Source organism: Falco rusticolus, chromosome 5, assembly GCF_015220075.1.
Source record: "Falco rusticolus isolate bFalRus1 chromosome 5, bFalRus1.pri, whole genome shotgun sequence".
In the NCBI taxonomy this organism is placed as follows: Eukaryota; Metazoa; Chordata; class Aves; order Falconiformes; family Falconidae; genus Falco; species Falco rusticolus.
In genome coordinates this window covers 45045520-45059973 of record NC_051191.1, presented here as the reverse complement: position 1 = coordinate 45059973, position 14454 = coordinate 45045520, and the positions used below count along the sequence as shown (strand labels likewise).

The 14454-nt window shown below is 40.1% G+C and overlaps 1 protein-coding gene across 3 annotated transcripts in view; it reads left to right on the top strand.

Moving 5' to 3' along the window:
- NR1H4 (nuclear receptor subfamily 1 group H member 4) overlaps nt 1-14454 on the top strand; it is a 40906-nt gene that overhangs the window by 3630 nt on the left and 22822 nt on the right. For 2 of the 3 annotated variants that reach the window (XM_037388767.1, XM_037388768.1), the window contains exons 2-3: nt 2453-2592; nt 12686-13048. In XM_037388767.1, coding sequence (XP_037244664.1) covers nt 2508-2592; nt 12686-13048 — 448 coding nt within the window. In that variant the 5' untranslated portion in view covers nt 2453-2507. Of the gene's footprint in view, nt 1-2452; nt 2593-8175; nt 8268-12685; nt 13049-14454 lie in introns of those variants that run through there. The other variant, XM_037388769.1, reaches the window with a different exon arrangement.

The window sequence follows — 14454 nt, the reverse complement described above, 5'->3', positions numbered from 1 at the left end:
CAAGGCAGTATTAATAGCACCAGTTGGTTGGGTTTTTTTTTGTGAATAATAGATTCTAATAAGTCTGTCTTGAGGTGAGGTTATCTAATGACACGTTAAAAAATGGAATAGCCTCAAAAAAACCAAGAAAAGAGTTTATAGACATTTCAAAAAGACTATAACAACACAGACACTATATTAGCTTGTTTGCTTTCTCATTTTTTTGCAGCACAGACTAGACAGATGCAGGGTATATAGCTTACAAGCTAAGAAGCTATGTGTTGAAAGTCTGACCGTATACTGGCAGTCTAACAAAATACTTAACAATGGATGTCATTTTGGGACTGTCTTTAAAGTGCCTTGATATAACAACAACATTCCCTAAGAAGATGAGTTCTAGGCTCTGTATGAACGTACAGAAATTCACAATCCCAATGCTGATGTTAGCTGTTGCAGCATTAGCTCCTCTTGTAGGGTCTGAGGAGGAAACATGAGAAGTGGTAGTAGCAGTAGTAGTGATGGAACATGATCTTGAATTCTGGCTGCAGGGAGAACTAATCCTTCAAGGAACCACAGGGGCTGCATACCCGTGGACTGTATGAAAGCTACTGAAGGGATTGGGTGTAAGGAGAGGGTGGAGATGGCCTCACCTCAGTTCTTCAGCAAGAAAATGCAGAGAAACGTTCAGGAGCCCTCTGAAGACACCTGATTTTGATGTTTCGCTTACTAGCCGTTATAGGGTCCTGACTGTGCTGCTGTCTTCTCCCATCACAGAACCCTTGTAATGGGCTGTAAGAGGAATCCTCTCTTAAGGGTCTGTCGTGGGCAGTCCACGAGAAAAGTGGTGGTCAGGAACCATAAGACCTGTGCAGCCCTGGGCAGCCCCACCTCCTGAGTCCAGCAGACACCTTCCGCAGCAAATGCTGTGGTGAGGCAGCAAAATGGTTGGAAGTAGATGTGGGCCTGCTGGGGTGGCTGGGCTGGTTGCCAAGCCCCATCCCAAGATATGAGGAGTTTTTTGCTGTAGCTAAACTATGTTCCTGTGCTTGATTTGAGTCTGTGTGTTTATGTCTTGTTTGCCACAAGAACAAATCTGCTCTGTGATACAAGTAGCTTTTGACATTTCTGAGTGAACTGTTTAAATTATCTGTGGGCAGACATTTCAAATGCATCTGTCTAATTAGAGGGCCTTTGTTTATGCTAAGAAAGAACTTAATGAATCCTTACGGACAAATCTGAATATAATTACACAGTGTGCTTGCCACCTTCACAAGCTACTTCCCAGCCTGCTCAGCACTGTGGCCTCCTGCTGCATTCACGTTTTTGTCAGATGACTTCACTTCTGCTTGAGAAACATGCTGAGCCCTTACTGGGAAGCAGCTTGGGCTGTAACTCTCAAACACTTTCAGTGAGTGGAAATGCAGCCCCAGGGATGGGCCCATGGGAATAAAACTGAATAAAACATTGAGACTATAAAACAAAGCAAAAAAGATTTCTGTCAACTCTATGCAGAATCCTCCTGGTGTCTGCATAAATGCTTGAGACAGCTCCTTGTTGGATCTGTATGTTCTCCCACTGCTGATGGTCCTGCCTCAAATGCTGTCGAGTTGCCCTATCCCACACACATGACCCAGACCTGGGCAAGGGACCCTCTTGCATGCCTTGCTCCTGGATGCAGTACTGCTCTAGCTATAGCCTCCACTCAAGTAGGAGGCAATGACAGGTCTCTTACCTCTTATTTAATAGCCTAGCAGTTAGAGTGGGAAGAAGACCTGGGTACAGTGCCACTGTCAAGCTCAGCAGGTGAAAGCTGCTCCAGCTGACCTGCTAGGAAAACCTGCTAGTGAGCAGGCACAAGCATCTCCCAGCCTCCCCAAGCAAAAGTTATACAGCTGCTTGAGACCAGAAAGGGAGTGCGTGAGTGAGCCTGGTGATTAGACCAAAGCTTTTCTTTCTGTTTTTGTCACCATTTATCTTGTTCAGACAGTAATTACTGAAGGCAAGATAAGGAGCCAGTTGCTGGAAATTAAACTCAAGTTTCCCAGCTTGGTTCTTCTGACCTAACCATAAACTTATACTTTTTCAGCAAGCGAGAGCAATGAAATGATGAAAGGGTAATGAAAAAATAATGCAAACTGGTATTCCCTGGAAGGGGGACTGGGCAGCATGCCCTCAGCAGGTCAGGACAGTGCTTCAGTCTGTGAATATTTGAATAAGGTTGAGTATAAACTGCATAAACTGCCATTAGCTTTAAATGAACAGCAGAAGGACAGCAAATAAAATACACCACAGCAAGGAAAAACCAAACAGACTAAATGCAGCATTTTATTTAAAGGCTGAATTAGGTATTGTAACTTCAAGCCAATGTTTGTTATGGTAAATATTGAAACAACCTCCTGGATCCTGCCTTATAATAGATACACAAGAGTTATTTATCTTGTTTTGAATACTCCTTTTGCTTTGTATCTTCCAGGGTCTCCTTTCAACCTATTTCTTAATTAGCATATTCATACTGAACTGAAGAATAAATGGGATCTGAAATGAATTTAATAGGACATCACCAGCTACCCACTGGGGATGGATTTGCTCTTGCTGAGGGTCCTCATTTGTTTGGTAAGTCATGAAATTAGGTTACAATAACAAGCTATCCTTTACTTGGAAACCTAGGAGAAATCTCAAGTGAAGTCCATGTGGTTGACATGTGCTAACCTTCTTGAATCTTCAGCACTTACAGAAGGAGTAACAAATAAAGGGTCGGTGGTGTTAACATAATCCTGCACACTGTTGCTTTCATTACTGCTCATAGCAGAGCTTGTAGGCTGTTTTTTATAACGCTATTCTAATACCTGAAACCATGCAGCAAAGACAGACCTTTGTATGTAGGCTGGAGGTTATCTTCATGTGAGTCATTTAAATCAAGCAGAGCAGACATATTTTCAGTTAATTTGTAATAAAATTATACTGCAATGTATTTGAATTGCCACATTATACAAATTTAAGAAAGTAATTTCACCTAAATGAAAACCATTGTCTTATTGAGACCATTAAAAACATATGCTATTAACTTCAATCCACAAGGAAATTTATAGTGCAGGCTGGAAAATTCTCCTTGCTCTAGTTCCGCTGAATTTCTCAAGGCTAAGCACGGGTTTCTTAATGAATTAAGAATTCTTGGTCAATATTTTATAAGCATGGGGAAACTGTCTTCTGTTATATGTACTACTGAGAAAGAAAAAAGCCCACAGAATAATACAATTTTTTAGTTGTCTGGCAGCAGAGGGGGACCTTTGCTGAGTAACGTGATACATTCAGGGCCTCACACACAATACAGACCCCCCCAGAAAGCTGCAACGCTTCAGAAGTTTCCAGTCCAAATAAGACCAGAATTCTCTCTTTCTGAGTACTGGAAAAATTGAAAACATTTCAGTTTCATCTATCTGAAACACGAATAATGGCTTGGGCATGGAGGCACTCTGACACATGGAGTCACTCACGTTGCAGAGCTTTTAGAAGTCGAGAGCATCTCCAAATCGGACCGCTTCCAGTGTCCTGACTCCATACAGCTAAACTAAAGCACTATCAGTAATGATAAGCAAACCCCACTGCATTACTGCGTGTTACTTGTTTTAATTTTTTCCCCAAAATGTGTTGGGTTTTGATAAGAAAAATGTTTTTGCAGGTGTTAAAAAAAAGTATCTGTGAATAGCTAAAACACTTCCTTGCTACCTGTTAATCTAATGCCAAGCTATACAAAGAGGAGAATGGTGTTCAAGTCTAGAGTGCCAAATTTTATATCCAGTCATCCCTTTAAAAGTCCTGCATAACTGAACTACTTCAGGTATTTGTCAAGAAGATTTTTCTCCAGTGTCTTTTTCACTAATTATTTCATTATTTTTAAAGAGTAATGATTGTAGCTTCAAAACACAAGGAAGCACGTTAATGTAAAATACTTTCTCTCCACACTGAAATCTTACTCAGAAATTGTGAGGTCTTCAGAAGAGGGATTGTGTCTCCCGTTATAGGTATTCAGAGCTTAGCACAATGGAGATTTAATTCAAACTGATGTTTCTGTAACAGAAAGAAATAATATATTAAGGGTCTGAATCAGGGCTCCCATTAGGAAGGAGACTTGGCACTCTTGCTATGTTTCAGTTAAGCTGACTTCGGTTTTGTATGGCCGCTTGGTCCTGTTCTGTGGGATGTTACTCAAGCCTCACAAGTGAATTCTTTACAAATTTGGTATCTTGCTTTTATAGCTGAAAAAACCCCAAACATCAGGAATAATATGCAACTAACTCCACAGAGAAAGTTATTCATTGTGCAAATATGACTCCATCTCTTCAAAATTCTTGTAGGAAATGGTTTTGCCTATCAATTTTATTTTTGTAAACTAATTGCATTTTTCTTGATGTTCAGTTTTGGCAGGTAGGCTTATGAACTCAAGGAAACAGCTAGAAAGCTTTTTTTTTTAATGACCCTTAGAATATATTTCTCGCAGGACTTCTCATACAGCTCTGATGTATTACAAGTGAGAAACTGCTGGCTTACAAACATCAGCCTTTATAAAAAACAGTCTCCTTTTTGAAAGATGCATACTTACATTCTGTAAAAAACCTTGGAAATATATTATCTTTTCATTATGCTTCAGTCAGTCTATGGGGAGAGTGTTCTTGGACCTTCAGTGCATCTCCAAATATTAGCACCAGGTCCAGGTGTCTCAAAAGAGATGTTGTCAATTGTGAGTTGCTTGTGCTGTGAGCCTCATCACCATGGTAATTTCAGGGCACTTCTACATACTCACCCTCAAGATTTCTAGTTGCAGCAGGTTTCAGAAGAGCTTAAAGAAAAAAAAATGTTTTCTGCCTTTCAGTAGTTGGAAATTGCATGTTGCTATTTTAACAGTATGTGTCTAAGGCAAAGTATCTCTTTATGTCTTTGGCGTTAGTGTGTTTTAACTGTAGTTTTCCACTTCTGTAGTTATGAGTCTCTGGAAAAAGGGGTTCAAAATGAAAGTGACGAAGGATCTTTAACCCAGCAGAAGTGAGGGTCCTTTTCTTCTACCTTGTCTTCCTGGAAATCTGCTTCTATTTTTCTGTGTTGCTACTCAGGTGATTTAGAAACATCCTAGACCTCTTTACAGAAAATATCTTTTTTGAAGAAGTGGCCAAACCCATATGCATTATACAATACATCCTCTATAGCATCTGCATGCAAGATCAACCTTTTCTTCCTTGCAGTTCTGGTATTCCCAGTGAAGAAAAACTCTTGATGACAAGAAATCCCAGAGGTGCATGGGTCTCCTTTAAGACCTGTTCTCTTAAAATACTCCTCTTCCTCAGTCAAGCCCTGCTTGTTGGGTTGTTGGGTTTTGTTGTTTGTGGTTTGTTTTTATGCAAGCCTCACTGAACTGAACAGGGCCAGCTATGTGAAGGCTAGTCCAGTTTCATACCCTGAACTAAGAGAAAGTGACACACCTAGCAATCTACATTTTTGAACCTCTGTAATTTAGGACAGAAATCCTGGTCTCCTTTGAACCCTCTGGGAGCTTTGTAGCACGCTTCAGAACAATTAATTTATTCTGTGGACACTTCTACTGTGAACAGATATAGACTGATCTGAGCTCCTCCGCTTTGCTCCAAATTGGACACAAGCTGTGACCTAGAAGGTGCTGAGGTGCATTAGCAGAGCACTGTGCTGGTGCTGACAAGCCTTGCCTGAAGGCTTGGCAATTCAGTTGGGACAGCAAGAATGTTGCAAAAGGCATTTGATAACATCTTTCAATTGCCCTTGAAAGTTTTTCATATTAAAGCCAACGTGCTAAATACCAATATCTCCATTATCTTACTTCTTCCATTGTTTATCACCTGCCCTTTTTTACAAGGGACTGAACTAATTTTCAGACACCAAAAATGTCTCCTTCATATTTTAAATGTGGAAGGTAAGCTAATGTATTTGTATGGCATCTAAAATATATACAGCATTTGACTCAAACTGTCATTTATGTGATAAGTAGCAGGCCTTTAAAGTAATAGTCCCATTCTATTTTCTGTGGAAGAACCTTAGCTAGGAGTTTATTAAGTGTGAAACTTCAGCTATCAGAGATGGAATTATTTCTAAGAACCCTGAAAGATAGATCAGTATTATTATATGTTTAATTTGAATAAAGACCTGTTTTAAGTATTTTTTGATGGCCTGACAATGGTTTCTTTTAATGTGACATCAAAATATCATAAGAAATGCCATTATCCATTGTAAATGTCCCTAGATGAGAAAGAAGTGTGTGGGGTGAATGAGTACTCTTAAAAGCTGTATTGAAATGGATGAGGAAGAAATCAACAAAAAATGATGCTTAATAAAGGGGAAAAGTAATGTATCTAAACTTGTCTTAAATATTTGACAATGTAAGAACAATAAAATACCACTGAAAATTAGAACAGTGCCTAAGATGAGCTTAAACAGCTGCCTCCTCTTAGATAAATTTATATTTGTTCTTGTTATGCTTTCTTTAAAAAAAAAAAAAAAAAGTAGTAGGATCAAGTGTCCAAACTGATTAAACAGCTTCAAGATCATAAGATATGTTAAATAACTATTTGTCTATCACCACCTGGAAGATGATGTAACATCTGGCTTCATCCCTGCAGGGAAGATAATTAGGCCCATAACAGATCCCCAAACCAAAAGGTAACAAACCAACACAAATTAAAACAGAAAATCATGTGTGTATGTATAATAATTATGAAAAGAGCCAAACCAAACAGAGTGACAATCTGGGAAAAACATGTAATGAGAAGGCCAGGTTGGATGGAGCTTTGAGCAATCTGGTCTAGTGGAAGGTGTCCCTGCCCGTGGCAGGGGGGTTGGAACTAAAAGGTCTTTAAGGTCCAACCCAAACTATTCTATGATTGAGAAGGAATGCAGATGAACAGGGCTCTGAGGATGAAGGTTGTACCACAGAGCAAGGCAAAACCAAAATGCATTTGTGACATGCTTTCTTTTGTGCATGTGTGAGTCATTTGTGGATCTTGGCCCAGAAAGGAGACTTTTTTTGTGAAATAAGGGGAACCTTGCAGTCTGGGACTTGATTCTCTGCCTATCCACTTCCACATGTGATCCTCAGACATACTTATGGTCACAAATCTTAAGTTAGGGTTTTAGTGGCTCATCCACAGTGCTAAATGAAAGAGGCTGAAGACTGAAAGAGGCACGGTACTCTTGACTGCCAGTCTTGACACTACTTGACTCTGCTCTGATCTTGTTCTGGGGGTCTGGATTGCTTTAGCAGGTGCCTTTAAGACATAGGCTTACTCCAGGGACTGTTTCCAAAAAGGCAGCATGGACAAGACTGCTGTAGGTTTGGGTCCTTTTAACCCTGCACTGGTCCCTAACACTGTATCAGCGGGGTTTGTATCTTCATGCCTTAACTGTCATCAAACCGAGGTATGCCACACAATCTTCTGACTTCACGCTGTCCCAGTAGTGCTGCGTTGGCATCCAGCACAGGCTTTCACAACGTTACAGATACTTTGAACTGAAATGCCATATACTAATAATATCTGAGAGCCACAGGGAGGCTACGTGGGCCCAGAAGAGTACGTTCAGCAACAGACTATGTAGTTCAGATGCATCCTGCCCACTCTAGAGTTAGTTACCCCTAAGCTGTGTAGATGAGAATCGATCCCTGACGTTTGGCCTTGGGGCAAGGACATATCTCTGGCACTCTTCTATCTTGTCATACAGACGTGTTTGGTATGGCCTGAGCACTTTGACCTCCTTTTGAGAATAGAACATTTCTGTGCTTAAAAAACATCTGTAAATCCAGTCAGCTAAAACGTGTTTCTTGTGATATTGAAGCACTTATTCTATTGCACAGAATCACCTGATGTTACTAAATAGTTATTTACAAAAAAAAATGTTGCAAATAAACCACAATAGGTACAAAAATACAATAGCTAGGCTACTTGGCAGCATCCCCTTGAACGGTAACTAAATTTTATCCAGGTAAATCCATACTGGGAATGGACATTGCTATTGTTTCAGAAATTTACAAACAAGTTTCTCTGTAATGAAGTTAATAAGTAAACTATATAACCCCTGGCCTGTATCATTCCTCTGCTAATCTTGAAGAAAGTTCTCATAGTACAGAAGTCAACGGGATACAAACAAAGCAGAATTAAGAAGTTTTATTTATATAAGGGAGGGGAAAAGAAAAAGACAGGGAAAGGAGAACTAAAGGTACCTTAAAGAGAGTATTTTTCTTCAAGAAATGGTCAGACTGAAGACAGCCTAAGGTAGGATATTGTTGTGTTCTCGCTTGGATGTGTTTGCCGTCTTCTTTTTGCATTCTGGCCTGAAACTGTAGAGTGCTAGGAGGTTGTTTAAACCAAGTGATCTTTGAAGATCTGCAAAGAATTTGTTTGGAATTAAAAGAGGATTTCATTAATGGTTATGCTATGGCTTCCAAATTATTTAATCCCGAATCTTGTTCTTATTTCTTCAAGTTCTTTCATGAATATCCTATGGAGAGCCACAGGTTCATATTTTAAACCTGCTCAGATTTTTTTCTCTTCAATTACCTTTAGCTTAGTGCAACAATAAATTTTACATTAAAATCTGATCTGATTGTAATTTCTGTAATATTCTGAATAAAAACAACTTCCATCTGCATATAAACTCGGTATAATTCTGCAAACTGAAACCACTTTCTTCAGTTCCAACAAGGAAAATTCCCTTTCATTTCTATGAGTGGTTAAGCCTACATAAAATATTTTTTCAAGTTTTATGTAAAATATTCTGTGTAAAATTTGAAGGAACAAAAGCAAAACTCCCTGGTGAGTTTGTTACAAATGTTATTGTGGAAAAACATATGTAAATGATGACCATATCCATGTGAAGGTTTCATTTTGATATTAGTAAGCTTTCCAGATTTCTGTAACATGTTTTTCATTGAAAAACTTTTATTTGCAAGACATAATCTAGAAGGTGTACAGCTATAAGTGACATCATATTTGTGTGTGCTTAAGTAGTCTTTCTTTAAAAATGTAGAAGGTATGTCTCTGGAACGAAAACCAGATAAACATTTCAAAATAATTAAGGCCACACAAACATAAAATATTGCTGTATTCCAGTGAGGTTGTTTCTGATTTCACTTTCACTGCATATGCCACTGCAAATCCTGGGATTTCAGTGGGCTGGCTCGTGCTTTACAATGGCATGAGACCAGCCCAGCTCTGACTTCTACTAATATATATCTGGATAAAAGCATATATACATTCCGGTTGGAAAGATAAGATTAGTTTTCTTTTATGATAAGAAAGTATTTACTGTTTGGTCTGAACTTGCGTGTACTTTGCAAAGCATAGTTCCAAAAATCAGTGTGGTTTTCAAACATCATACAGGACACAGTAGTGCAACATACACCTCTGAAAACAGACCCCTTCAGCTTTTGTTGGAAGCCTCAGGCACACAGAGAGCTTGGAAACAAAGGTCAGACCATGTTTTTTCGATCAGGTCATAGAAATACTTTGTCCCAATAATTTCAAGGCATCTAGTTTCTATTTCAACTTCATAATTTGTTTCATTTTTTTAAGAAAATATTTCAGAGTAAAAGGGCATTTCAACTAAAAAAATGAAACAGTTTCATTTTGAGATCACCTCTTTGGAACACCTGTACAGTTTTTAACAATTATTTTTAGATCATTAATGCTTTGAAGCAGAGCATTTCTGGCAATGTTTAAGTCTAGACTCATTGACAATTTTGTAGAAAAAATTGAATTTGACAACTGGTTTTGATCTGATCTGAGTAGAGAATGGTGTCTCACTGAGTCAGCCCAAGCTGGCTGATTTCTAAGGATGAAATACAGATACACACAAAGCCCCTCAAACAGGTCTACTTAAAAAAAAACACCAAACACCAAAAAAGAGAAAAATGCTCTTTAAGGTAAAGTGGGCAAACCTACATAGTTACAACCTAATTATCCTTAAAAATCAGTCTGGTCTCCATAACTAGTATCCAAGCACTTCCAGGAGTTTTATCTGTAAATCTGTTTTATGTAAAACAAGACCATGTTCTCTCAGTCTGTCTTGACCCTGCCTGTTCTTAATTTTTCCTTCTGCTGCTGTGAGCATGGACTCAATTCAGTGGAATTAGTTAACTGTGTGCCTGACACAGAAGGAAAAAGAAGGCAATATAGGTTGGTTGGTTTTTTCCCCCCATATTTAACTTCATACATTAAGACTCCCATTTTTTGGTTTCCTCCAGAAGCAGAGTAGAATTAAGGGTTGTGAAGGTGTTTCTAATCATCTGTAACCCAAATGGATCTACAGTAGTTTAAATAGACACCCAATATTATCTTAAGATGTGTTGCAGTTCTTTAGCAGCCCTGAGTTTTTTAACAAGCTCTGTGATTATTTTTTTACTGTGGAAGAAGTGTTGCCTTCTCTTCTTGCTCTTTCAGAGACCCAAGTGGTTCAGGAGGCTGGTATAGAGCTTTTGTGGAATTTCCTTGGATGGCATGAAGTTAAAAATCTGGAGTTTCTTTCTTTTCATTTTGGGATCGTGCCATTTTCCCTTAGCAAACTTAATCAACTCTGATTAAGTGATTACTAACTATCAAATGACAGCTTTAGGTCTCCATAGTGAACAGATTCCTTTCCAAAGAGAGACTGAATGATTTGTAAAATGATTGTGTATCTCACAATTAACACCAGTTTTTGTACCTGAATTACCTTGCCCAGTCTTAATGACCAGCAGTCTCAACAAACCATAGATATAATTAAAAAAAGGGTACTCGATCGTTAAACCTGCAGCAAACAATAAAGGTCAGCATCAAATAATTGCTGTCTTCACCCTTTGCGTGCATTGTCACTGCTGCAGCTGACAGGTATCGGTGACAGTTTGCATTCCATGTATGAAGCTGTAAATTCACTTCCAGGCTCTTCCACAGAGTCCCCAGATGCCCCTCTTTTGTCTCAGGTCTCTGTATGTCTATGCTGTTTATTTAAAGGGCATAAATAGGTTTGGGGAGTGCCTTCTGCTACTCTGCTTATGCTAGTGTAGTAGTCAGGTCCCTGGCCTCCTCTGGAGCAACTAAATGCAACCATAATTAAATTTAGTGTTAATAATAAGTGGCACCATCATTCTCATTTGGTTTTGTGTCATGTTTTTACAGACATAGGTCTTGCTGCTTATTCTTGAACTGGGACCTCAACATTTGCTATTGGCAAAGACGGGCTGTGGACAGTACAGCAACCACACACACTCGAAACACTTGTATGTCTTTTGCGACACGGTAAAGTAGGAAGGGCAGAAGGCTGTAAAGTAAGAGTGTGAGACCTTGAAAGTGAAAAAGTAGGTGAAATTAAGAGATTAGCTTCTGGCACCAACTGAAGTGAGACGAAGGAGAAGGAAGGATCCGCTGCTATAGATTTTAATTATCTTTGTCAGTACAGATGTTCTCTTCTCTTAACTGTTAGCATTTCTTCATTGTTTCTGATTTTTCTGAAGTGTGGAAGACTTGCCAGGGAACCAATATGATGTTAGCAAAAAAGTTTTTAGAGTGCTTCTGAAGTACTGTTAAATAATGGTCACCAACAAACATTAACCTGTGATTTCCATCTAAGTACTGTTTTTGACCCCAACAGGAGTCAGCATCATCCTGGAAATACACGCTGTTTTTCTCAGGTTCTCTTATTGAAACTAATAAAGGAATTGTGTCAGTGTTTTCATGATGTGGCTCTCTCCAACAGCAAATAGGAAGTAGTTTGTAAATAATTTTTAAATTACGCTTTTCAGCTGTTTGACATGGGCTTGATTTTAATTACACCAGGGACTGCTAGATGTTGTAGTACAGAAAAAAAAATGAGACTTGTTTGCATTTTAAAACCTGCTATTTAATGGGAAAAGTTAAAGTACTGGGTTGATACCAACAGGAAAGGTTGCCATTCCTTGCAGCACTGCCAGGTTCGTTGTTGGCTCAATGGTGAACAGTGCTGGCTTACAGAGGTGCTTCATATGAGAACCGCACAACTGCACAGAGTGGCACACACTTATAAGGGCTGGGAACCAGGCTGCAGATGCTGGCTGGGTGGCCACTGGAGGCTGGATGGGGAGAAGGACCTGTTTGACCAGTTATATTAGGGCTATCTTCCGTATTCTTTCATGGTAACCTCATTTTCACCTTTCAGGCTCTTCCTGAAGCCTCACTTCTTGTCATCTTTCCCCGGTGCAGTTTTTCTCTATCATGATGTATTCATTCAGAATCAAATAGAAATTAGTGTGATGGTTGAGTCTTGATCTAACTTTCTCCAACGCCATAGGAATTCTGGGGTTTGTTTGGATTTTTTTTATTCTGCTGTGAGACCTATTTTGGGTTGCTAGCTTCTCTGCAGTGTGGATTGTTCTTCCTTGTAAACTGAACATTTATATGATTAGCTCCATGGTATTTTTCAAGATTTTTTTAATGTAAAGTGCTAGTGCTAGACATTACCACCAATATTAAAGGAGTGGCTGAAAATTGGTTATGTTACTTTTAAAATATCTTGTAATGTCTTTGTGTAACACCAGGACTGCAGCAAATCTGAGCTCAGATAATGCAATCTTTATAATTATGCCTTGTTTTTAAGATAGATGTCTGGAGGTGGAAACCTCTCTGATAACTGAAGTTTCATGGTAGTAATAGAAATTGTTTCTTGTGTTATCATTTTCCAGGTGTCCTTTCAGAGCCAATGAATTCTCCAGTGCAAGAGGCAGATGTGTCACCTTACGCACAGTACAACAGTGTGCCATTTCCCCAAGTTCAGCCTCAGATTTCATCACCACCTTACTACTCCAACGTAGGCTTCTACCCTCCACAGCATGAGGAATGGTATTCCCCCGGGATGTACGAGCTCAGAAGAATACCCTCAGAGACCTTTTTCACAAGGGAGACGGAGATAACAGACATCCCTGCAGCCAAAAAGCCTAGACTCAGTCACTCCACGGGAAGAGTGAAAGGAGAAGAGCTCTGTGTGGTCTGTGGTGACAAAGCCTCTGGGTACCACTACAATGCGCTTACTTGCGAAGGATGCAAAGGTAGGATGAAATCAATTACAGAATACAATTCACCTAATAAGCACAGCAGTTCCTGAATATTTTTTTCCTATTAATTGTATCTGAGCCATTAAGCATTTTAGAGATTTACATTTGGTTCTAGCGTACACGGTTCTGTATTTTTCCCCAAGACAGATTGGCAGCATCTTTCACTGTTGTCCTGTTATTTATAGAGCACAGTCAGTCAACCTATGGCTCTTGAGCCACCATTAGCTCTTGGTAAGCTGAACAGCTTCCATGTGGGGGCCTGGCAGCCTGCCTCTGCTTGGAGGCTGTTTGTGCCAGTCTCTGCCTGTGGAAGTTGTGTGGTTTAACCCCAGCTGGCAACTAAGCACCATGCTCACTCCCCCTGGTGGGATTGGGGAAAGAATCAGAAGAGTAATAAAAGTGAGAAAATTCATGGGCTGAGATAAAGACAGCTTAGTAAGTAAAGCAACAGCTGTGCATGCAAGCAAAGCAAACCAAGGAATTCATTCACCACTTCCCATGGGCAGGGAGGTGTCCAGCCACCTCCAGGACAGCAGGGCTCCATCATGCATAATGGTTACTTGGAAAGACAAATGCCAATACTGTGAACATCCTCCCCTTCCTTCTTCCCCCAGCTCTATATGCTGAGCATGGCATCATAGAGTATGGAATACCCCTTTGGTCAGTTGGGGTCACCTGTCCCGGCTGTGCCCCCTCCCAGCTTCTTGTGCCCCCCAGCTGCTGGCTGGTGGGGTGGGGTGAGAGGCAGAACAGGCCTGGGCTCTGTGTAAGCCCTGCTCAGCAGCAACTAAAACACCCCTGTGTGTCAGCACTGTTTCCAGCACAAATCCAAAACAGTCCCATAGTAGCTGCTGTGAAGGAAGTTAACACTATCCCAGCCAAAACCAGCACTGGAAGGAACCAGACCCACGGAGCCCCTGGGGGTCAGGCTGCCCTAGAGATCGGCTGCAAGCCAGCCCAGGTGCCTCCTGCAGCGCGCACTGCGAGTGAAAGCTGCCAGCTCCGTCTGCAGGCTGCTCCCAGGGAATCTCTTTTTCTCAGCTCCCAAAGGTCACGGTAGGTGTGTTGTGTTCAGGTTTGTGAAATGAAAGAATTTATAATTCTAGACTTCTAGGAATAGCCTCTATCCCTAGGGAGGGAGCCTCTTAAGGAAACAGATGGTACCTGGCTTCTTAAAAGAACAGTATTCACAAGTTGGTGTCACGATAAATGGGATACAGAAAATCATTGCCGTTATTGGAAATGTGCTTGCCAGATATTTTAGCAGAGAAGGTTATGCTGATGGAATAACTATTATACCTAAAGAAGGTTACCCTATGACAGAACTGAGGTACATTACAGAAAGAAAAATAATGGCCCAGTTTTTCATTCTATTCTGTGAATAAATATTTCATTATCAT